Source organism: Aquarana catesbeiana, linkage group LG08 (assembly GCF_042186555.1).
Source record: "Aquarana catesbeiana isolate 2022-GZ linkage group LG08, ASM4218655v1, whole genome shotgun sequence".
In the NCBI taxonomy this organism is placed as follows: Eukaryota; Metazoa; Chordata; class Amphibia; order Anura; family Ranidae; genus Aquarana; species Aquarana catesbeiana.
Window position 1 is genome coordinate 254,760,289 of NC_133331.1, and position 26,500 is coordinate 254,786,788.

General features: G+C 42.2%; 1 protein-coding gene across 1 annotated transcript in view; it reads left to right on the forward strand.

Annotated features, from left to right (window-relative positions):
- The window catches only part of LOC141106337 (uncharacterized), a 48,941-nt gene extending 23,496 nt beyond the window's left edge, over positions 1-25,445 (forward strand). Inside the window, exons 2-9 of the mRNA XM_073597031.1 lie at positions 11,504-13,313; positions 13,398-13,450; positions 15,741-15,893; positions 16,828-16,889; positions 19,303-19,404; positions 21,524-21,685; positions 22,808-22,897; positions 24,804-25,445. Coding sequence (XP_073453132.1) covers positions 11,504-13,313; positions 13,398-13,450; positions 15,741-15,893; positions 16,828-16,889; positions 19,303-19,404; positions 21,524-21,685; positions 22,808-22,897; positions 24,804-25,016 — 2,645 coding nt within the window. The 3' untranslated portion in view covers positions 25,017-25,445. The remainder of the gene's footprint in view (positions 1-11,503; positions 13,314-13,397; positions 13,451-15,740; positions 15,894-16,827; positions 16,890-19,302; positions 19,405-21,523; positions 21,686-22,807; positions 22,898-24,803) is intronic.
- Positions 25,446-26,500: the final 1,055 nt, after the last annotated feature.

Sequence of the window (26,500 nt, forward strand, 5' to 3'; positions counted from 1 at the left end):
TGGTGACCGAATCCAGACTGCATACTCAACAAGTGGCCGAATTATAGTCCTATTTATTGAGCAAATAACCTTTTTAATGCATGCTAGTAGTCTGCTAGCCTTGCTTGTTGCAGCTTGGCATTGTTACTTTTTTGTGAATTCCCATAAAACATTATGACACAAAGTGATCATAAACTGAGAAACAATTTCCATGGCGATGGTAAATATATATCAACCAATGTTTTTCCTTATTTCTGTCAAAGGTGGTTTAACTGGTTCTTTGACTATATTATAGTTATGTTCCTCAAATCGAGTGAGAAATTATCCCTTAGGTAATGCAGATTTCAGATTCACCATTTCTGTTCCCGGAAATTATTTTACAGTTACTTGTTTACTTCCATCTTTTACATGATGTTGTAAAGCCATCTGCAGCTGTTAGCTATGCAAATATGTGTCAGTCTGTATTGACAGAGCCCCTTACCCAGGTCTCTAGCTCATGAGACATTAATTAGGAGGTGGGGGTACATTGACCCTCAGGCTGTGGTCGCTGGGAGGATACAATGGCATCTTGACGGGGAGGGGGGGGGGAGCAGCTGGGCCTTGAATAGGAGAAAGACAGATGCCCCAAGAGAGAAAAGATAGCTGAGGAGGGGGCTGGGAGATTTATTCACAGACAATAAGAAAAAGAATTAATAATGTCCTGGGAAAAGCCACTTTTCTCACAGCCCTCAACTGCCCCTAACTGTTGCCCCCCCTCATCACACAGACACACCTCTTTTTTGGATCAGACATGACACCTCCCCTTCTAAAATGGTCCCGACCACCTTACATAAATGTTAATAAGCTTTTACTTTCATCACCCTCGTTGTGGACAGCTGCCATTGTGCCTTGACACCTGTTGTGGTTTAATCAAAATCACTGGAAACAACATTTTCGCAGAATGCGTTTTACCATTTTACTTTGTGCTGAAATATACACCAGCTACATGGCAGGCCTTATCTTGAGTGCATTGAAAATTATATATTTCAAAAGCTGTTTACACATACTATATACCTTTCACACGCAACACTTTTTTTCATCCCCTTTCCATAATAGTCCGATATATATACATATATATATATATATATGGCCTTATGAAAAGTGCAATTTAAAGGGTCAGTCCACACAAATATGATATTTTAATCAACCCTGATTAGCAATAACAAACCACCCACCAGCGGCGGCCCGTCTATTAGATGTGCACGGTCGCCACCACCCTATCCATGCGTCCAGCTCCCTGATCTACATGCAGGGCGCAGGACCATAGATTCCAATGGGGGGGGTGGTTTTTTTGAAGCACGTTATTGGAGCCAGAGGCTCCAATGGGCTTCAAAAAAGGGTGGGCTTGGGGAGCAGAGCACTGCGCTTTGAGCCCACCCAGTTGTGTGACCATTGCGAATGAATATTTGCTATTGCTACACTGATCCTCTTTCCGGCCAATCAGGAAGCAGGTCTTGGGACCCGTCACCCAATTATTATTATACAGCTTAAAGGACAGGTGATCCTATTGGACACCTAGGAGGAGGAGGAGGGAGGAGATGCACGGTGGAAGCTGCTGTGATGCAGAAGAGGGGGAAAGGACACAGGAGCCATTGCCCACCACCCATTGCCCGTAGGAGCCCGCAACCTAGATGGGGTAAGTACCGGGCTTGATGACTGACCAACCAGGGGGAGGGGGGGTGCAACCGACCAACCGACCTACCTAGAGCGGGCATGGGGGGGTTCCGCCGACGACCAAACTGGGGGGGGGGGACGCCAGCTGCCACCCACCTAATATTGAGTAGGTCCTCCTTTTGCCCCCAAAACAGCCCTGACCCGTTGAGGCGTGGACACCGTTAGACCTCTGAAGGTATGCTGTGTAATCTGGCACCAAGCTGTCAGTAACAGGTCCCTTAAGCCTCTGCTGGCTTGCCTTCTTCCCAAAGGGCATCCTGGTGCCATCTCTTCCCCAGGTAAGTGATGCACATGCACCTGGCTATCCACTGGATGTAAAGGAAAATGTGATTCATCGGATCAGAATTCCTTCTTCCATTGCTCTGTTCAGTTCTGATGCTCATGTGCCCATTGTGGGTGCTTTTGACTCTAAACACGGGTCAGCATGGGTACCCTGACCAGTCTGCCACTATGTAGCCCCATATGCAACAAACTGTAATGCACTGAGTGTTCTGACACCTTTCTATTGGAACCAACATTAAATTTTTCAGCAATTTGAGCTACAGTAGCTCTTCAATTGGATTGGACTACACTGTCCAGACTTTGTTCCCCATGTTGCATCACTGAATCTCAGTTACCCATGACCCTGTAACCGGTTCACTCGTTTTCCATCCTTGGGCCACTTTTAGTAGGTCCTGAACACTGCAGATCCCACAAGGGCTGCAGTTTTTGGAGTTGCTGTGACCTATTCGGCTCGACATTACAATTTGTCCCTCGTCAAAGTCACCTAAATCCTTACAATTACCCATTTTTGTGCTTTCAACACATCAACTTCAGGGACAACAAGTTCACTTGCTGCCTAAGATATCCCACCCACTTTCAGGTGCCATTGTCACAAGATAATCGATGTTATTCATGTAACACTACCCCCACAGTAGATTCTTAATATGATGAGATCTCTGTTCTGCCACAACTCATTAAGCTGCTCGGTCCCCAGTGACACACCTGTGCAACTTAAACGTTAGTATGCTATCACTCTATAATAATACACAGAAAACAGGCCACAAACAACGTACAACGTGGTAGTAGATAAATTAGATGTATCATGGCAAGGCAAGGTAGATAATACATAAATCAGTAAAGAGGCAATTGAATACTTTTAAAGATGTTGTACTGGTTAAGGTGAACACTGGTCTATACTTTGACAATTAGTTAACTGCAATAAAATTAAACCAAATTTCATCTGGTATAAACAGAGAGAAATATAACAAGATTGACTAACCCAAAGAAATGTCCTTGAGTGCATACAGCCCTAATAGCGATGGGTGTATGCATTCCTGACAAGGGGTACCCCTTGAGATGGCTAAAGTACCTGGTGCCTATTTAGCAGTACTAAGCTGGCTATCATTGGGGCCTGTCTGTAAGGTGGTGCACTTGATGCTGTCCCTTTTAAGGCTGTCCGCAATAGATGGCCGATGGACTAATAAATAAGGAGCAGTCTCTATTGGCAATAATTGTAAAGGGTTAAGCTCACCACTCCTGGTATGCAACAGATCTATTCTCCTATGTTTGAAGGGATATTTTTTGGTTTGTTTGTTGTAATCGCTTAGTTTGCAGCCTATTCAATTGCATTGCACAGCGCTCCTTACAGACTACAGTTGCCAGTGTCCTTTCTGCTATTCTTTGATCACCCAGGGAGAAGGGATGGGCGGGAGCACTAACAGCTCTCCTTGCCTAACTGCATGGCAAGCTGGGTAGTGAAGTCCACAGCCTTATCCATTTTCATTGTACTGTGCTCCTTGGGGACTACACGTCCCATGACCCTCCTCACTCAATTCTCCTTTTCAGGGGCTCATAGCTGCTGCTAGGAGGGAGGGGGAGAGTGGGGGATTTCACACGTACAGCCCGCTTTCTCAGTGCAGCAGCGGGAGAGGAGAAAGAGACTGAAAGCAGGCAGACATACACAGCTCGTTACTGCAGCTGGCCTCATTCACTTTACCTGTCTGTGGTCATATGTTACGGCTGATCAATGTATGTTATGGATGCTCTCAACACTATGGGTTTCCTATCAGCATTTGGGCTGGTACAAAATACAATCACAGCGACACCAAACACATAAATCTACACACCGATGGACTCAGCAGTAATATTATTTTTTCAGACTGGTAATCTGCTGCATTAAAAGTTGCCATTTTTTTCTTTCATATTTGAACCACACCCAAATAGTTACATAGTTAGTTAGTTCAACCAATAAAAGGTGTGTGTGTGTGTGTGTTGTGGATCATACAATCCTGTATACACAATCCTATACCCACAGTTGATCCAGAGTAAGGAAAAAAACCCCAGAAAAGCATGAACTAATATGCTCCAGCAGTGGGAGAAAATTCCTTCCTGATCCCCTGAAAGGCAATTAAGTATTCCTTGGATCAACTTTACCTATAAATGTTAGTATCCATTTACATTTAGTAAACAATCTACTGAGCTGGCAAGTACCAGCTTTTGAGGGAGTCTATTCCACATTTACACAGCTCTTACTGTGAAGAAACCTTTCCGCGTTTGAAGATTAAGCCTTCGTTCACACTGAACGCGGCTTTGATCTAAACTCGCACAAATTCAAAGCCGCATTTCAGTCTGACTTAGGGGGCGAAAGACAAAAGTAGTGCAGGAACTACTTTTGGAAATCAGTGCCACGCCGCAAAGTCAAAGTCGCACCGATGGGGACGCTCCTATTGCCGGAAATAGGCTCCAATTTGACATGCAATTTAACCTGTCAAATCACATGTCAAATCGGGCCGATGTGAACAGGGGCTAAATCTCTTTTCCTCTAGACCAGGAGTTTCCAAACTTTCTAAACAAAGGGCCAGTTTACTGCCATTCAAGCTTTAAGGGGGTCGGACTGTTGCCAGTGGGTGAAGAAAATGTCCCCGTATCAGTGGGAGTAAACAATGCCCTGTCATTGGTGTCAGTAGGAGAAATAGTGCCCCATCATTGGTGTCAGTGGGAGAAATAGTGCCCCATCATTGGTGTCAGTGGGAGGAATAGTGTCCCATCATTGGTGTCACTGGAAATAATATTGTCCCATCATTGGTAATAATGGTGCCCCATCATTGATGTCATTTTAAATAATAGTGCCCTATTATTGGTTTAATTAGGAGAAATAGCGCTCCATCATTGGTACTGGTGGAAAGAATAGTGCCCCATCAATGGGAGGAATAGTGCTCCATCATTGGTGTCAATGGGGGAGAACTAGTACCCCATTTTTGGTGTCAGTGGTAGAACTGGTGTCACCCGGACACTGTGCATCTCCGATCGGCAGAAGGGCTCTGTGATTGGCCCTCCTGATCACATGACGGCCGTGTCTAATCACGGCCGTCATGTGATGTAAATACAGAGCCGGTTGCTAGGCAAACAGAAGTTGTCAGTGAGGAGAGGAGAGCGGATCGCTGCAGCCGGCTGGTGATTAGTGAGTATGAGCTGTTTTTTTACACTGATCACCAGTCTAGTGTCCCCACAGTGTAAACACACAAAGTTAACACACATGTCCCCAAAACACATGTCCCAAAAAAACCTGTCCCCCACATATGTAACAGTAAAATCACATGTCCCAATGATTATCTGCACTCGTATATCCGTGATCACCTGCACACATCTGTACATGATCATTTGCGTACATCTGTCCGTGATCACACGAACCAATTGTTATACACTTAACGGGATTTTTTTACCAAAAACATGTAGCAGAATACATTTTGGCTTAAATTTATGACAAAATTCGATTTGATTGGATTTCTTTTAAAATAGAAAGAAGAAAACATTGTTTTTTTTTTCAAAATTTCCTCTCTTTTTTTCGCTTATATCGCAAGAAATAAAAAACGGAGTCGTGAATAAATGCCACCAATATATATCATATCAATCAATTACCCAATGTATCTATCTATCTATCTATCTATCTATCTATCTATCTATCTATCTATCTATCTATCTATCTATCTATCTATCTATCTATCTATCTATCTATCTATCTATCTATCTATCTATCTATCTCTAATCTTAAATAAGAACTGCAGTCTGCTCACATAATTTGTAATAAAAACATCTTTGCCATTCTGAAGCTTTCCTCCAACCACTTTGCATGTTATTTTATATATACTGTGATTCTGTACTTACCAAATATGCTGCAGAAATCTCCCTCCACTGAGTCTGGCTGCATCCATTTTTAACCTGTGGGCAGCCGAAGTTGCTGCCTGTTCACTTCCTGGATTTACACAGAGGCACACCTCCAGCTCTGCAGCCATGGAGCTCTCATTGGCCCTCTTATGACTCATCCCCCCCCCTCCTTTCCTGGCAAACTCTCAGAAAAGAGAGAGCTGTGCATGATGTCATAAGCCTAGGCTAATGACCAGAGAAGAAACAGGAAGTGGGCTGTATAAGGTATTTATTGTCAGAAAACAAATGTTTTACTATCCAAAGTTAAAACAACAAGGGTAGAAGATTTAATAGATGGAAAGTTGAAAAAAAAGACTGAAGGTCCGCTTTATTCTAATTTTATCTCGCGTATCTATCTTCTCAGTCTCCTTATCTCTCTTAAATTTCAGTTTTCAGTGAATCAAATCCACCCTTGGCTTCTTATTACTCCTCTGGGAAACTTTCTTAATTCTCAGCTCTACCTATTTACTAAGGTTGTTAACTAGTTCCAGCCCAGGTCAATTCTGACATTTCGCTCATACATGTAAAAATCTGTATTTTTTTGGGGCTAGAAAATTACAAAGCACCCTCTAACATTATACAATATATATATATAAGCAGAGACCTTGGAGAACAAAATAGTGGTTGTTGCAATTGTTTATTTCGCACAACATTTGCACATCGCTTTATCAAACGCAAATTTTCAGGAAAAAATACACTTTTTAATAAGTTGAACATAAACACAATATAATGCCCAATTTTTTGGTAAAATATAAAAGATGATGTTATGCCGGGCCCAATGCCGCGTACACACGAGCGGACTTGCCAACGGGCTAAACTCCGTCAGCATTTCCGACGGAAAGATTTAGAACATGTTCTATATCTGAGTCCGTCGGAAATGCCGACAGAAAAAGTCCGATGGGGCATACACACAGTCGGAATGTCCGACCAAAAGCCCCCATCGGACTTTTTCTGTCGGGAAGTCCGGCCGCGTGTACGCGGCATAACATGTAATTCTTTTTTAACTGCATATGCCCATGGAACGGGGCCACACTATGATACCTAGAAATCTCCATAGGCAATGCTTTAAAAGCCTTTACAGGTTACTAGTTTAGAGTTACCCAATAGGTCTAGCATTAAAATGACTGCTCTCACTCTGACCTTTGCGGCAATACCTCACGTGTGTTGCGATCACCAATTATATATACGTGCGGGACCTACGTGAGTGTTCACATTTGCATGTGAGCTCGGGGGTTTTTTGTTTTTTTAATGATTTATTTTATTTTAAAAAAAATTACAGTGTATCTTTAATTTTTTTTTTTTTGGATCAACTTTATTGCTATCACAAACGATGAAGAACAACCCCTTGTGATAGCATGGGCCGTGACAAGTCCTCTATTAGACCGTAGATTCTCCTCTGGCCTCCAAAATATCTTATCAAATGATGATCGATTTGATCAGATGCTTTTACATGCCGGTAGTGCTTGTTTACATCAGACTGAAACCGGAAGTGACAGTGGGAGAAACAACATGTGTGCACGGAAGCCGATGCCAATGGTTGCATCCTTACCGTGTCCCCGGATGGAATGGAAGGGCCTGATAAAGGCAACCCCGAGAGGGGGGACCCTCTTTGGTCACCTGTAAAATTATCCAGTGGCTGTACATCCGCTAGGATCACTTTTACATAAAAGAGAATTGCCCACTGAAAAGAACAATACCAGGATCAAGACTAGCTGCAGTCATGATCCTGGTATAACCACTTAAACCCACCGCCATTTATAACTGGCAAACGGATGGGAAGTGGTTAAAAAGACCCTTTTTCCAGACCATTAATTTTAAGAAAAAAAATCCTCTCATAAGATTATATGTACAGTTAGGGCACTTTAACACTGGGGCGGGGACGTCGGGACGTCTAGTTCTAGCGGCGCTTTACCATCATTTTAGCGTCACTTTTTGGCCACTAGCGGGGTACTATTAACCCCAGCTAGTGGCCGAAAAAGGGTTAAAAGCACCGCTGCCGATTGATTTCAATGGCAAAGGCGTTTTAGGAACGCTGTACTCACCACTCCCACAACGTCCCAAAGATGCTGCTTGCAGGACTTTTTTTCTCGTCCTGCAAGGGCACCGCTCCAGTGTGAAAGCACTCGGGCTCTCACACTGGGGCTGCGGGGTGGGGGTGGATGTTTTTCAGGCGCTTTACAGGAGCAATTTTTAGACCAAAAGCGCCTGAAAAACGCCCCAGTGTGAAATTGGCCTTAGCATATCTTATGCATATTGAATTTTGTTTTTTCTGAGCTTTTACCTGCATTTTTTTTAAGCTGGTAACAGGGTCTCTTTAAACCTGATATACTTTGTTGCAGACTCCATAGTGGAGGCAGAAATGGTAAGACCATTGGATGATCTCTGATGTCTACATATATATCTTCTAAATCTTTGCAACATAATAACAAGCAATGGAGGATTTGACCCATCAGCATCTGTAACCAGATGAAATACTAGTTTTGAGTGGGTGACTGCATTGAATGACTGGTGTATGTAAGGCAATTCAGAGAAACACAAAAAAAGGAAATCGTGCATGACACTTAACATTTTCCCAAACAAAAGGCTGTCAGCATTCTACTCTAGTCATACAAGGGAACATCTCTTTAAATGCTGCCATATATCAGATAATTGTAGCATTGATCGGTAAATGACAATGGGGGTTTTTACATGGTCTTTCAGGAATGTCATTTTTCTCTCTGAAGTCCCTTATGAAAGGCTTCCCATGGCCTGCAGGGTGCACCATGGGACTCTTTTCTTGCAGAGCTGCACCTACTTTAAACAAAGAGCCATCAGTTCTTTTCATGATTTGCAAACAGAAGGGTCTTCAACTAGAATTCCCAGTGCCATTCATAGCCGGGGAATTTAAAAGGAAACATTGCTTTAAAAGTTTGGACAGGTGTCTTTCCAGAATTATTCCTTTTTTTATTATGATCACTTTTGCTATTACTGTTAGTATGTGTGAGAGAAACCAGCTTTTTGTAACTTAATCTTATTATTAGTGTATATTAAAGGGAATGTAATTGTTTTTATTTTTTTTTTTTATTCTTTATTTTGGATGGGGTGTATACATATACAGTGCCTTGAAAAAAGTATTCATACCCCTTGAAATTTTCCACATTGTGTCACCTTACAACCAAAAATGTAAATGTGTTTTATTGGGATTTGATGTGTTAGACCAACACAAAGTGGCACATAATTGTGAAATGAAAGGAAAACGATAAATGGTTTTCAGATTTTTTTACAAATAAATATCTGAAAAGTGTGGCGTGCATTTGTATTTTGTAGAACCACCTTTCTCTGCAATTACAGCTGCAAGTCTCTTTGGGGATGTCTCTACCAGTTTTGCACATCTAGAGAGTGAAATTTTTGCCCATTCTTCTTTGCAAAATAGCTCAAGCTCTGTCAGATTGGATGGAGAGCGTCTGTGAACAGCAATTTTTGTCTTGCCACAGATTCTCAATTGGATTTAGGTCTGGACTTTGGGCCATTCTAACACATGAATTTGTTTTGATCTAAATCATTAGCATTAGCATGCATATGTGAGGCCGCAGAAACACTTGGATGTTCTGCCTCATGTTATCCCATCATGTACTTGTATACTTATGCACCATATGAGTATGCATTTTATTGGTTGCTTTTTATATCAATAAATTCCGCTTTCACTCGTATAATGCACTAGGGGTTTGTACCTTCCCCTTCTTTGCCTATGCAGTCTATCTGTTGCAGTAATGCGCAATGCTTCAATGCATTTTGCACATTTCAGTGCCAATCTAGATATATTGAATGGCTCTGCTAAAAAGTCTGAGACTAGAAAGTGTAAATAGGATCTTAACCCTGGAAGGGACACTGTGTAGTAAAAATGGCATGCAAAAAACGGGCATAGCTGCCTTGCGCTAAATATTGGGGGCATAGTTAAAGTTTGAGCCTACCTATAGCATACACTCTACACAGTCCACAGTAGACAGAGAGACAAAACTTTATCTGAGCCAGCTTAAAGAACTTCATTAAAATAGTTGAAAACTGCAGAGCAAAAAGTAACTGTTGAGACAATAAACACTTTAGTCGGGAGTATGTACCACAAAAGAAGCGAACAGAGTGTAGTGGTCAGGACTATGCAATGTACAGCATAGGGTACAGAGAGCAGCAGTCAGGAGTATGTATCATAGAGTCTTTTACATTGCTAGACAGTGGGAGGAAAAAATGCCTCAGCAGCGATGGTTAGTGGGAGAAAATGTCCTTGTATCGGGGGGGGGGGGGGGCAAAAAAGACCCACAATCCGGGATCAGTGGGGAAAATACCGTGGCATCAGTCATTTCCAAGAAGAAAAACATGCCCCAGCATCATTGGTAGGAAAAAATGCCCAATATCAGAGACCAGTGGAAACCAAAGTACCTGGTGTCAGAGAAATTCGAGTTTCAGAGCTCTAGTGCAGAGCACAGGGCACAGATAACACAGATATCAGACAGCATTTTTTTATTTTCTAAAGACAGATTATCATTATTATTATACAGGATATATATAGAGCCAACAGGCTCTACAACACAAGGGCGAACATAAGTTACAATACAATTCAATACAGTTGAATTCAGAGGCCCCTGTTCATTAGAGCTTACAATCTAAGAGATATTTTTAGACTATCTTTCTCTAATTGAAATACCACAGGGCACAATGTCAACAGAGCAAGCAGGAAAGACAGTGAGGGAGATGACTAAGCGCTACGTAAACTGTTGGCGCTATATAAATCCTGTATAATAATAATAATAATGACTGACTGCCCTGATTCAATCATATGTGTATGTTCATCTCCGTTTGTGCTATTGTGCTCTGTAAACAGGCTTTTCTTTAAGCAGAGCAGTTAAGAATAGACATCTACTAACTAAAGAAGTCAAACAACGTATACAAAATCATTACACATTCCCTTTAATGTGTTTTTATGCATTCATTATGCAATAGAGCTGAAAGCAAACTGGTTAAAAAAGTATTTACTGTTTTACTACACAGAGTTATGTGGAGTGGCCCTAACAGGAAGCCCATATATTTTGTGCCCCCTGAGTGACCTCCAGTCACTTGCCACAATCCAATGGGGATCCTGCTGTTTAAGTACACCAATGCTATGCCCATTTGGGGAAAACAAGAGTTTTGCTGAAATTCCCATCCCTTAGAACCATATACTTACCTTTCTATTGCTCCTCTGCTGCTCCATTTAGCTGAAGGAAATACCACTTCTGACAGAGCTGAAAGAAACCTCAGGGGAATGAAAGGAAAGTAAGTAAATGCATCTGTGAAGGTCTGCATTAGAGTGGGCATAGCACAGATTCACTTTAGGCTGCCAGGGCATATGAGGCAAGGTTCCAAACTCAAAGCGGTGTCTACAACCTTCATGCATATAGCCTACTTCCTTATTAGGTGCTGTTATTAGGGCAGTGACACCACACCGAAGTGCATACTAGTATTCAAAGAGTTTGATGCATGTCTCTATGTCAATATGTTTCTCTATCCTTTCTGTTTCTTTGGCACCTTTTCATCCTTATGATTAATGATAAAATTGACACCAGTTTGTTGTTTTGGCAAATCCATCTAACTTTTCTTTTATTTCTTTACACAGGTACCCTATACCCAGTCAGGAGAGTGAATTTCCCTCTTTCAAGTGCTCCTGGGAGGGGCATAGTGTGGGAATGGGAGGAGCTTCCACGTCAGTGGATCCCATTTGAAACAAGACTTTCAATCTTGATCCAGGATGCTTTGGAGAGGCAGCAAACAGGTGTGCGCCTTGGGGAACCCTGCAATGGATCTCATATTTGCTTTCAGACCATGACCCAAATAGAATTTCCTTCTCAGAAGAGGATTAGAGTCAGAGCTCGAGCCCAGATGCCTTACCCAAAAGCTGCCATGAAATGTCCTCCAGCGTACCATGTTGCCTTACCCCAATATATTACCGCTTGTTCAAAATCCAAACATGGGTCCTTAACAGCTCAACAACAGCCTGTTGGCACAAGCCATGGAGTAGTAAATTTTAACCAAGAGCTTGTTAATGGTAATCATGAATTATTAAATTCCAGACGAAGAACCATAAGCACCAATCAAGAAAAAATGAATCAAGGTTTGGCAAATGCCAATCAAGGACTTGTGAATGTCAACAGAGGACTGCCAAACTCAAACCAAGGACTAATGAACTCAAACCATTTTTTAGTCAACTCCAATCATGTACCCATGAACACCCACCAGAGGACAATAAACTCTAGACAAGAGCCATTGTGCTCCAGTTATGGGATGGTTGATTCTAGCCTCATGATGCAAAATGTAAGTCATGAGCTTTTGAATGCCAATCAGATCTCAGTGAACTTTAATTCTGGAGCAGTGAATTACAGTGCTGGTCCTATACCTTCTAATCATGGGATTGTAAATTCTAATGATAGATTAGCAAACTATAACCAAGGCCTAGAAGATCGCAGCCAGGAACTTATTAATTTTGATGCTAATGTGATTCTACCAAACTATGGACCTTCTTCTTACTGTGAAACTGCTTCCAATGATTCTAGTTCTGAATCAGGGAGTCCAAACTCAATGTTGCTTGACTCAGACATCAGCCCACAATGGGCCGCAGTACAACATGACTGTAACATTTATAATTCTAACCCTGCATTAGCAAGGTCTAATTCTAGGCAGTCAAATTCAAGAACTGGGCTAGCAAGGTCAGAATCAAGATGCAGAGACTCAAGACCTGAGCTAGCAAGATCAGTATCCAGGCCCGGAGACTACAGACCAGCATTAAGTAGGGCTAACTCAAGACCAGAAGAAAACCAAGTTGTGATACACAGGTCAGAATCTAGGCCTGCAGAAAGCAGGCCTGTATTGCTGAGATCGAACTCTGGGCCTAATGACTACAAATCTGGATTTGTGAGGTCAAATTCTAGACCTGGTGAGCCTAAACCTGGATTAGTAAGGTCTGACTCTAAGTATGAATTTTCTGCATCTGAAATTAAACCTTCTGACTTTAGACCTGCACTATCTAGATCTAACTCCAGGTACAATGAAATCAGGCCTGCCCCAGTGAAAACAGACTATAGAAATGTAGCTTGTACGCCAGGATATGGAAGGTCCAATTCTAGACCTGAAGATAGTAGGCCTGAACTACTTAGGTCTCAATCAAGGTCCACTTCTACTGACTCCAAGCCAAGTTCAGCTAGCCCTCACCATAGAATCAGCCATGCAAAGCCTAATTTAGTTGGCAGAAGTCTTTCCCGTTCAGCTTCACTTAGAGGGAGTAGGAGCCCTCCTCCATGTGCTTGCCCACAGTGTCTTCTAGTGCAGAGTGTGAAGTCTGCTAGCTGGCCAGGGCGCCATTTGGACAGCAGACCAGCCAAAGCTCAGCATCATGACAGCCAGCGATGTGAGAAAAGTAAAGATCTCACTAGGTAAGTTCTGAAGCCTATTACATTGTTTAATACATGTTACATAAAAAATGCCTTTAAATTCTTACATTTTTTTGCACTTTGTAGGGTGCCTCTCAGTAACATAGAAGGCTCAGGGATGATCCCACCAGCCCTAGCAGGTATAAATTACTATGCTATACTGTATACTAAAAGTAAGCTATGACACACATACAACCAATCATTAAATAAACACTTGTAAACCAAAGCTTGCAGACACAGTACAGGGGGTACATGTATTAAAAGAGAATGTACCAACTCCTTTTTGAGTCCTGCTTATGCTTAGCAGACACATCAGATTACCCACTGGCTCCTTATATGTTTCGTAGTCTAACAGTAAGATCTCTCTACCATGATTCAGGACTCTGTTCACACTCTTTTGGGTATTACAACCCACCTTTTTGTCTTTTAGTTCCCCTGTTACATTCTCCATAATAAATAATAAGTACAGATCTAAACAGGAGAGTTGGAACCCCTCATAATGGGCACAGTGGGTATGCAGACCCTGGAACTCAAAGATCTCAGCAGTCCCTAGGAGTTAGAAACTGCCAAGTCTAACACCCATCATCTACCAAACATAAAAAATGTTAGTTTTTGAAGGGCCCTTTTGGTTACTTTATAAAAGCAAAAACAGCTGCAGTCACATTTTGAAATATCAGAGGTGCCTGCATTAGTATCGTGTAAAGAATACCGTAGGCCAAAAACCTGGGACTGTTAAGCTATAGTGGAGCAACTACTATACTTGAGAGCTTAGGCATTTTCTCTTTTAAGAACCCTATACTCACAAATGGCTTGTCATTTATGATGGAAAATCTCACTGACCAATAGTGAATCGCACTAGAGTTAAGAGGCTGTTGACATTTGCAAAATAGAATTCCTGCTTTTTGGACTACCAAGATGCATAGACATATATGTTCTTTAAAGCAAATGGATCATTTAACCACTTCAGCCCCAGAAGAATTTACCCCCTTCCTGACCAGAGCACTTTTTGCGATATGGCACTGCGTCGCTTTAACTGACAATTGAGCGGTCGTGCGATGTTGCACCCAAACAAAGTTGACGTCCTTTTTTTCCCACAAATAGAGCTTTCTTTTGGTGGTATTTGATCACCTCTGTGTTTTTTTTTTTTTTGCGCTATAAACAAAAAAACAGCGACAATTTTGAAAAAAAGCAATATTTTTTACTTTTTGCTATAATAAATATCCCCCAAAAAATATATAAAAAAACAAATGTCTTTCTCAGTTTAGTCCGATATGTATTTTTCTACATATTTTTGGTAAAAAAATTCCCAATAAGCGTATATTGATTGATTTGCGCAAAAGTTCTAGCGTCTACAAAGTAGGGGATAGATTTATGGCACTTTTATTATTAATTTTTTTTTTAATTAGTATTGGCGGCGATCTGCAATTTTTATCGTGACTGTGACATTATGGTGGACACATCCGACACTTTTGACACTATTTTGGGACCATTGTCATTTATACAGCGATCAGTGCTATAAAAATGCACTGATTACTGTGTAAATGACACTGGCAGGGAAGGGGTTAAACACTAGGGGGCGATCAGGGAGTTAAGTATGTCCTAGGAAGTGATTCTAACTGTGGGGGGGGGAGTGGGCTCACTACAACATGACAGAGATCACTGCTCCTGATGACAGAGAGCAGTAGATCTCTGTCATGTTGCTAGGCAGAACAGGGAAATGCCTTGTTTACATAGGCATCTCCCCATTCTGCCGCTCCGTGACACGATTACAAGTCCCTGGGGGACATCGAGTCCGCGGGACCCACGAGCACGGTCACAGAGTACGCGATGGGCGTGCCTTCCGGTGCGCACACCCACAATGCCGTGATTTAAAGGGGGCGTACCTGTACCATTTGCCCAGCCGTGCCATTGTGCCGACGTACATCGTTGTGCACTGGTCGGCATGTAGTTAAATAAGTACAGGATCTGACAATAGTGACCTCATTCTCTTAAAATGCTGGCTGTCTTGGTTATCCACTGGCTTAAAAATTTTGAGTCACTGACCTGGAAAAAGTCTGCATATCAATAAATTCCTTGCCTGTATGCGTGTTCCAGATTTGTGCTTCCAAGTACTGAAGCAAGACATTTATTATGATTGCCAGGCAGCTAACATTTTCAGAAACAGAACTCAGAAATGTCATTCCTCATGTTCCTTTTATGACAGGTTTCCTTTAAATAGCCACTGCTCGTTTATTCCCTATTCCTTGGAGAAGTAGCTTTGGTGGCTTCAGTTGGGACACTAATTATGTAGAAAAATTCAGAAAGAAGAAGGGTTCCACAAAAGAATTGTTTATCATGGACCTGACTTAACTGTACCATGGGGTCTTAGGGTTGAGATTTGGTCTGACGCCCGTAACAGCACACAAACAAATTCACTTCTTTTTTCTTTAGGTATTAGCGGCCTTCTAATGAGTGCAGCAGGACTTCCTGTTTGTCTATCCATTCCTGCTACCCCAATATTTCATCCACCACCAGTAAAGAAAAAGGACATTCGACCAGTACCTGGAATCCAAGGGAGCAGCCGGAAGATCAGCAACAAAAAGAGTATGTCTTTCGGTTATAGGCTACGTTATAAACATAACTTTAGCTTCATTTTTTATAGTTACTATTCATAAGAAACGTAATTATTTGAAAAGCTTAGCCGTGCAGTGAACACCATCTTACCAGGTCATGAGGAAATGAGGATCTTCCCCAGTACACCTTGGTATAGTGATAGTCTTGTCCTTTGTTCACATAAAGCAATAGGAAAGTCGAATGCCATAATTTGTTTCTCAACTGATGGGTCCATAGATGTGCATCTTGGCAAAGTTGAGCATTAATGTTTACTGTATGCTATGGCATAGGGGAGAAAAGCCACTACAAGGGGAAGAAGATACATGTTTACTGTATGCTATGGCATAGGGGAGAAAAGCCACTACAAGGGGAAGAAGATACATCTGACCCTGGCTTACCAAAGAAGAAAGCATTTTTTTAAATTGGAATGATCACCATTTCCCCCCGATCAGTTGGATTGGATGGGGCATGTGATACACGCGTATATTTTCATGGTACAAAAGCTTTTGCAAAATTGTACATGCTTTATTGCTCATTATTACATAGAGGGCATCTTCTAGATTGTAAGCTCTAACGAGCAGGGCCTTCTAAATCCTCCTGTATTGAATTGTATTGTAACTGTGCTGTCTGCCCTCATGTTGTAAAGTGCTGCACAAACTGTTGGCGCTATATAAATCCTGTATAATAATACTAATCTTACAAGGGCTTTTATTGAGTAACCCCAAGCCGGTAATGCTAAACTTCATCTTACAATATTGGCAGCGCTATATGATCCACTACTGCCACCTGTTGGACCTCAAGAGGAAGTACATTGACATCTCTAATTCCTCTGCCAAATTTCAGGGTTTTTCTTCTCATGCAGTAGTGGTTATTAAGTGTGTTTTCCTCTCCCATCCTAAAATGCCGACCTTTGCCTTTTTAATAGGTAAAAAGCCAGAGGAGATGATCAAGCAATTCCTGCAAAGAGTGAAGACTCCATTGGCAGAGGTATCAGTGTATTATCTAATTATATACTTTTCTTCGTCCAAGTCCTCTCAGTGCTGATGTTTCAGTTGCTGGGCATCTGTGTTTGCATTACTTACTGAATTCTTATATCAGATGCCTCAAAAATTCAAGGCCTGACTTTGTTGCCAATGCTATGCCGAGATCAGAATCAGGATGTTAAGCACTAGCCCAGGGGTATTACAAGTTCTTGTAATTGTGCGTAGAGATGATTTCCTGGATAAGAAAATATTGTCTAACTACAAGAAGCATGTGTATTCTTACTTGAATCTTGACGTGCTTTGTGTATTTTTTTTGCGCTGTACAGTTTGAGCTGTACAGTTTTTTTTTTGTACAGTAATCCAGTGTGAGACTTTTTGCAGGAGCTTCCTGTTGAAGACCAGTCACTGCTGCTTTGTCTCCTTGTACAGGATAATTGGTCTTGTATCAGTCCACCTCTTCTAGTTTTCTGTAGGCAGCCTGTAGTTCAGGCATTCTCAACCAGGGTTTTCTGGAACCCTAGGGTTCCTCCAGAGGTTGCTAGGGGTTCCTGGAGCTGTGGTTAATTGACCTCCCATTTGAGGGAGGCACAACACCACCTTGCAGAGCCAGCAGCATTAAACACAAAGTTGATCTTTTAGCTGTCCATAGGGCTGCATTCACACCTGAGCCTCGCGTTTTTGAGTGGTTTTCGGAGTGTGTTTAATTAGTTTTTAGGCATGTCTTTGAGCATTTTTGTACTTCCTTTTTAAGCATTTTTAAACATTGATGTTTTAAGAAGCCAGTACCTGCCGGCTTCCTAACCAGTGGTTCATCCCTGCTGTCATCAGCAGGGATGAGTCATGGGTTGTTAAGTGGCTGGCACCTGCCAGCGTCCTAACAACGAGTCATCCCTGTTGTCAGCAGCATGGATGTGTCCTTGATTGTTAAGGAGCCGGCACCTTCTGGCTTCCTAACAACCAATGGCTCATCCTCATCCCTGCTGTTGACAGCAGGGACTAATCTTTGCTAGAACGTCGGCAGGTGCCAACTCCTTAACAACAGATGACTCACCCCTGCTGGCTGACAGCAGGAATGAGTCTCTGGTGCCAGCTCCTAACAACCAGCACAAAACACTTGAACACGTGAATCACGTGTTTCAATGCATTTCTATGGAGAAAAAAAAACAAAGCCCCAATCTGCCTGAATCAAGCTACAAAAGTAGCTCCACAATATTTGGAGCTTCAGGCCTTTGGTTTCAGGCAACTTGGAGTGGAGATGTGTACCAACTACATAGAGAATATTTGATTTTTTCTCCCTGAGCATTTTGGAGCTTTGATAGACACTCTGAACACCGAAGTAAAGAGGATATACTGTACATCCCACTGACCGCCAATGTAAGGGGCATTGTTCCCATTGAACCCAGGTGAATTAATTTTTGCAGGAGCTCCCTGAAATCTGAAAATTATTTCATGGGTTCCTTTGGGGTAAAATATGTTAAGATAGGCCGCTGTAGTGGGGGGACCTGCTCCCTTGTATCTGTTTGTACTACATTGTTGACTCTCAACTGGAAAAGTGCGACACCATTGGCTGACCTTGTATGGGCCATGGCTGTCAGACATGAACAGGGAATTCTGGTTGGGCTAGATTAGCAATGGAGACTCCCTAGAATATAAAAAGCCAGCATGTGATGCAGCTTGCAAGAATCTACACAAAGCCAAAATGTTACTTTTTTTGCAGTTAACTTCTGAAGTACATTCAAAGTCAAATCTTTTTTGAAGTTTTGGATAGAGTGAGAAATGGTTAGGTTTTTATTTTGTCCCTAGGGAGATTCATACTTTCTGTTTATCCTGGTGACCATTTTCAGAAAGTGAGAGGAAATCCAAAATGTTACATTTGTCAGCAGAACAGGAGATGAGGAGAGGTCTTCCAATAGGTACACCTGTTCCAACTATCCAAGTTGGGAATTTCCTCTCTTTTGAGGGATTTCTTCCCCCTTTATGTGGTGTCTCCATTTTAGGATGTGGAGGGAAATAGAACTAATGGGACAGAGGTTTTAATTTTCCCCTACTCTAACCAAAACGAAAAAAAGATACATTTTAGCTTTAGATATACTGTATAATCTACAGAACCTGAAACAGCTTTAGCAATCTGCCCATTAATTTCCAATGGATTCTTAGCAATAAACCAAAAGTGTTGTATAACATTTTACTGGAACTAAATCACGTTCCAGTGACTGTTTTGATAGACTTGGAATGGATGATGGCTATCCTCTAGTCAGGACGATTATTAATTTGGATTGGCATTGGTCCACGAAGTACACCTATAATCTTTGGCATTGCTACAATGGCAGCATTTACAACATTCTCTTTTTTCATTTATCTTTTATTATTATTTTTATTGTGTAACTATAGCATATCTTTTATCTTTTTACTGTTAGGACTGTGCTCTGTGCAATCAGCTAATGACAGATGGAGAAGTGGGCAGATTATATCGCTGCAGCCATGCCTATCATGTTCGCTGCCTGGCACCTCTGTACAAGGTAAAAAAAATCTTTGTATATATGTATTCTAAAAAGTACAACCACATTTAGAAGCAAAGTTGAGCCTCCCTGATTAAGTCTATGCACAGAATTGTACAGAGCAGGGGGGCCAGGGACATTGGGGATAAGTCACTCCTCAAACTCATGCCGCTGTGTGTGTGTGATATAAGCTTTTGTAAGTCAGTGAACGGTCTTTTTTCAGTAGAGCAGCTAAGGTTTGCCTGGTAAAATAGGAAAAGATGACTGATGCTTTACCTGCTAGCTTAAAGTCTAATATTAAAGTCTTGTTTTTTTTTGTTTAAAAATAACACATGCTATACTTACCTGCTGTGTGCAGGGGTTTTACACAGAGCAGCCCAAATCCTCCTTCTCTGGTCCCTTGCTGGCGTGCCCCCCCAGCAAGCAGCTTGCTATGGGGCACCCGAGCTGAGATGCTGCTCTGTGTGTCGATTCATTAGCGGTGCCGCAGCTCAGCCCCACTCCCTCTCTCTCATTGGCTCACTGACTTGACAGCAGCGGGAGCCTATGGCGGGAGCCTATGACACATGATTCAAAACCTGGACTGTCCGTGTGAATCCTGGACAGGTGGCAACCCTAATTGTTGTTCAGTTCATGAATATTTTTTATTGGGATTGTGTTGTTCTTGTGTACTGTCCGTGGGTCTGTTGTAATTTTCACAGTTATTACACAGTCACCACAATCTTATTGCTAGACGGGCATTCTCTCAGTGCAAATATACAGTAATCCTTTCATTGCTCATATTTAATGTTACTGACCAGAAAAATCTGCACACTTGTTCCTGGTCAGAAACCGAAGGCATTGTAACAAGATGGTAAACACGAAAGTTAGGCAAATAGTTATTTTAGAGGAAATTTTTTTGTTTTTTTATTTAACCACTTCAGATCCGGGCCATTGCCAAATGACGGCAACAGCGCGGATCTAAATTGCCGGGACTACATCTATTGACGTCGTTCCGTGCACGAGCGGCCTGCGCGCCCCCTGCAGGGCGCGCACGGCGTGCTCGGTGATCAGCGAGTCTATGAGACTCGCCTGATCACAGATCAGAGTAAGGGGTTGGTCCCGACCCCTTACCACATGATCAGCTGTCAGCCAATGACAGCTGATCATGTGATGTAAACAGAGCCGGTAATCGGCTATTTTTCCTCCTCGCGCTGACAGCGTGAGGAGGAAAAAAAGAACCTGATCACCAGCGGCCGTGATCGGGACATCAGTCCCGATCACGGCGATCTTCTAACACAAAGCAATAGGCAGCAGTGCTGCCTACCAGTGCCCACCAGCGCCACCCATCAGTGCCCACAGTGCCACCCATCAGTGCCACCCATCAGTGCCACCCATCAGCACCCACATCAGTGCCTCCCATCAGCACCCACATCAGTGCAACCTATCAGTGCCCATCAGTGTCACCTACCAGTGCCCATCAGTGCCGCCCATCACTGCCCATCAGTGCCCCCCATCAGTGATACCTATCAGTGCCCATCCGTGCCACCCATCCGTGCCACCCATCCGTGCCGCCCATTCGTGCCGCCCATCTGTGGCCATCAGTGCCTCCTTATCTGTGCCCATCAGTACCGCCTTATCTGTCCCCATCAGTGCCGCCTTAACTGTGCCTATCAGTGCCGCCTTAACTGTGCCTATCAGTGCTGCCTTATCTATGCCTATCCGTGCCCATCAGTGCAGCCTATCAGTGCCCAAACAGTGCCACCTCATCAGCGCATATCAATGAAGGAGAAAAATTACCTGTTTGCAAAATATTATAACAAACTATCAAACATGATTTTTTTTTTTTTCAAAAATTTCCATCTTTTTTTTTTTAGCAAAAAATAAAAATCCCAGCTGTGATTAAATACCACCAAAAAAAAGCTCTATTTGTGGGAAAAAAATGATACAAATTTCATTTGGGTACAGTGTTGTATGACAGCGCAATTGTCATTCAAAGTGCGACAGCGCTGAAAGCTCAAAATTGGTCTGGGCAGGAGGGGGGTTTATCCGGTAAGCAAGTGGTTAAGAAGCTAGTTAATAGTCACCATCTTCTAATTAGGCTTGCCTATGGCTAAGAAAATGTTGCAAACCATAACTTTATTCTCCTGCCTCTTACCAGGATGGCACTCTGCGCTGCCCGACATGTCAGACATTGCACGGTGTGAAGATTGGGTCTCAGCCTCCAGGAAAAATGTCTTTCCACATCATTCCTCATTCCTTGCCTGGATATTCTGAGTTTGAGACCATACGTATCATCTACCATATTCCTCCTGGAGTACAGGTAAGCCAGCCACCCTACCAGTCAAAAGACTGATAATGCCTATCGGGAAATACTGTCATTGTGCAAAAGTCAGCACCTAGTCCCTAATATCAACAGCCATATGCAGGCAAGTCTTCCTGTTTAGGAGTGCTGTACTATGAGTGTGCTCACTGCTCCTCTCACTCAGTAAAAGTGTATAATTGAGAAAGTGACCTTGCAGAAAACAATAGACTCTCTACAACTCGAATTTGATAATGTATGCAGGCTCTGTTTCCTGCTAAAGCTGGCCAAAGGTGGCCAATTTAGCAGGGACCGACCAAGTTTTGAACCATCTATGGCTGTTCCTATTCGAGGGAAGTTGATCAACAGTAGATTTAATCAGCAGTGATTGGTGTATTCTGACAGCGGAGGAGGAGTCTCGCTGTCAAAATACAATAGCGCAGTTGGGAGGATTCCCCTATCTGCCTAGAATGTGTGAATGGGGGAATCTGATCAATGTATTGCCAGCCTTAGACCCCAAGACACCATTTTAAATGCGCATTACTAAAGTTCTCATGCTAGTCAGCACAAAAATCTCAATTAAACTGTTTTAGGATGTATATTTTGTGAACAAATTACTTTCTAGTAGAAAGCCTGAAATTGTTTATGGAATATGGAGTGTTTGTACAAGATCTGTTATATGTCTATAAAGCACTGTCTTATATCAATGGGTAACCATTTACCTGATATACAGATTAAACCTAAAGGAACCATGTATGAATCTATTTATGAAATACAATAAGAAGCTCGGAGCAGCAAACATTCAAATTGAAAAAGTCACATAAAAATGACTTTCAGGTGAATGTTGTGCTAACAACTCTAAAGATGAAATGAAAATATATTATAGCTTACCTTTAGGCCAGGCCTTTGTCAGTCTCATGTTTCTGGCTCTGGCCTTGAAGATTGAGAAGTTTAGGCAGCACACTGGGTTTATACGTGTTGCAGCATCCACAGAATTTATCAGGGGGATCTTTTAGAAGCAAGAACTGACTACACTGAACTCAATAAGACTTTACTGGTTTGCAGGGTCCATAATGATTGCTCGAAAAGAAGTGCCTGTTGCAATGGTTATGTCATTCATGGTGTCATTTATTTACTACTTAGGGTCCAGGTCAGCCCCATCCAGGGATGAAGTTTACTGCTCCAGACTTCCCTCTTCACTGTTACCTCCCTAATACAAAGAAAGGAAGAGAGGTAAGTGTACATGCACAATGGTGTTTTTATAGAGTGGCTTCGGTCAACAAGTGTCAGAATGGTTTTTCACCTTAAATCTCAGATCTGAGGTTTTATAATACAGTGTAGCAAGATTCAGCAAACATTTCAGAGTATTTCTGTGTGGCATTAATCCCGTTTATCAAACCCCGGTATGTGCACTGAGGCCAGCTATGCAAAAACAAAACTACAAATGGTGGTACTTAGAAAATAGGAACCTCTAGAATGCATTTTCATATGTTTACATTTTGGACCTTTCAGGAAATGAAGAAATGAGCAAACATAGGAATTGCAGGGATAAGAACAGTCAGGTGTATAAGATAAATGGTGGGTTGAACCTTAGCAGCACTTACCAGGAAGGCCATTTCTTCATAAGATGGCCACACACATTACAATTTCAATGTAGAATCTCTATACAACCTCTTTTATACTTAAAACAATTACAGCTTGCAAGATCCTGCCTAAACAAGCCATTCAATTAATATTCAATTGAATAGGTTTGTACACTACAGTCAGTAAATATAAGGAAAATTGTATAGTCAGGTTGTAATGTGTGCTGCCAGCATCAGATCGTTAAAATGCAAATATTCACCTTTGACTGGAGTATGCTTTTAGGTGGGAGTAAGGCTGGGTGGTAGGCACCCAAGAGGGAAGGAACGACATACAGAGGTCTGAGGTTTCAAAGGAGTGTATTTTCAAGAACATTTCAAACACACTGTAACAATGTCTATGTCGCAGCTTCAACCAGCAGTAACACTCACAGATAGTTATGCAGTACTTGGGAGAGCAATGCTTGAGGACCTGGCACAGGAGGCGGCTGATAGGCAGCAGGCAACTAGATACTAAGGTTCCACACAGCAATGATGACAACAGTCCCTATTTTTCCCTCCTCCTCTGGAACCTTTCCCTACACTAGGTACATGCTCCCTAACCAGCTGGTTCCTGTCCCTATCATAACCACATGCAAATGCATGCCACTGCAGTGAGTCAATGCTTTTTTATAAGCACTGCGCTCATCAAAGATGACTGCAGGTTTCATCTGGGGCAGCAGCCTCCAATAGGACCGTTGATCACCTGATGACATGTACGGAGGCCTAAGAGGAATGTGGGTTCCTTATGTCCTCCACTCCCTCTGCATGGTGGTTGCGTAAGGTGTCAACTGTGTAGGGAGGTCAACCTACACCTACCTAAATGCGAAATTACTATTTACATTAATGTAAAGTGCCTTTAAAAACAAAATTACCCACCTCTCAGAAAATTATGTGACAATAAAAACAGATGTCAAATGCTAACCTATCTTTTGTAATTCTACAATGGAACCAACACAACACTGTCCTATGAAATACTAGGCATTGGACTCATGGTCTCTGTCAAAGGGGAGGATATGTGTGCAGCCACAACCACTGGGTTGACCTGCTTCGTCAAAGTCCACCAAACCCCCTCAAAAGAGAAGATGTGACCAAGCCCTTGGTTTGTTCACATGACCAATGATGAAGAGCTCCCAAAGCAAAAGAACAATGTTTCTGTTGAGCTGCCTTTGTAGTCCTGATGCTGATATTTAATGTTTGTTACTAGCATACTTATGTCATTGTATCTTGCTTTACCCCTATCTTGGTTTGTATAATGCAACTTTTAGTAAATAAAGGAATTACAAAAAAAAAGATCAATATTTAAGTATGGAAACATACTGTAGGTTGCAGTGAATTTTGCTGTTGTATATACACAGGGTTACTTAAGTTCAAACAGTCCAACAGAACTTTCCCTGACCCAAAGGCCATTTGATTTTGGATGTGTCAAGTTTACCAGATCTTTTTCTGTGATCCCTTATTTTATACCAATAGGAAACATTGCTGTTTTGTTTAAATCCTCCATTCTGTTGTCATTTCAGATAGTGCACCTCCTAATAAAGGCCTGGGAGCGACGCCTCCTCTTCCCTATCCTCCCATCTCGAGTCTCTGGTGTCCTGGATTCTGTCTCAATCTCCCGGATCCCACTCAAGACTGAGTTTGGCTCTAACATCACTGGCAAGGGCTTCCCTGACTCTCGTTATCTGGACAGTGTCTTGCGGCAACTACGGGACTGGGGGGTGTCAAGTGCCTGACCCAATGTGACTATTGACTCTTGACATACCAGCATAGTTTGCTCAAAATTGTTGCAATGGTTACATTAACCAGTCACTCCTCACATATTCTGTTCTCTGCTTTTAGTGCAGAAAAAAGTATTTACATTTGTATATATATTTCTGTGTTTGTACATATTGTCCTCTACTCAGAGAACAGGTTCTTTGCAGGTTCTTTGATCACTTAAAGCACTTTTTTGGTGCATTAGCTCACTAGTTAAAGGTCTAATCCATTTTAAAAAGAAGTCATCTACCCAGGGGCAGAAGAACTACAGATGGGGAAACCTTCCAAGTGGGAACATAGATGGCCAGAAAAAAGTTATAACTCACCCTCTTCTTGCGCTGGAGTTTTTCATTCCGCAATTGAGATTTCACTTAATGTCCTGTTCTGTCTTACACCTATCAAAAACACAGGAAGTGAGGCAAACTCTCCAAAATGGAGACAAAGACCGCAATAGAAAATGACGGAATTGACAAAGTCCAAACCCTGCTAAAGTCACTTTGATGGTTCAGAGCACACAGTGATGGGTCTGTCAGCACTGGTTACATCACAGACTTTGAATGATCCAGAAGCCATGACATCAAAAAGCACATGGCTGGTGTAAACAGGGCACCTAATGGAAAGCTGTGGGCAAATGCTCCTTAGAAAAGTTAAAAAATAAAATGGAGGCTCCTGAGAAGCTTCTGTTGATGAAGGAACCTTGTAAGGCGGTGCCCTGGATAGTGGGTGATGGTATGTGTGAGACAGATGTGACTGGTGCTGAACAGGGGCCCGGTCTATGTCCACCACTGGCTCAGACACTCTTTGTGGCCTCCCCAACACAACTCCAGCACGTGACTCTTATTAGCTGGCTTGCTACTGTGCCTCCTCATATTTTCATAACTGTCAATAACCAATAAATACTTATATTCCAGCTGAAGGGATGAGGTCGATGTTAGCACTGAACCCAGAAAAGACCCCTCTGGAGATTTTTCTCTCCTTTAACAGCAAAGTGTAGCAGAGGGCAGAGACCGGTTGCTTGGTTGCAATTGCCCCTGTTTTTACTATGAGCAGTATTTTTAGTATGCATAGAAACCTGCAAAGAATTTGCAACTGATGTCCATCTGCTAGTTATCAACCCGTCTCTAGGAGATGAATCTTTCATTACTGCAATTGGTTTATTTGTTTAAAACCAAACAATATATGCTAGTTACATCATAATTTGAAGTTGGCCTTACCCAGTATAGAGAAAAAAAATAGGAGGGTCAGTCCTGCCAGAATTGGTGCTGAACAATGGTAAGTTGGAACAACCCTGCAGCTTCCTTAATCTCTATAAAATTTGAAGCAGTGATGTCTAATCTTTAGTTTCCCATTGTGCATCACTCAGTGACAGGCTTGTTGGCAATAAAGGGAGTTTCCTTTCTTCTGTTACATTCTCTGTAATGCAACTTGAAGAATCAAAGTGAAAGAATGACACTGCTGCCCG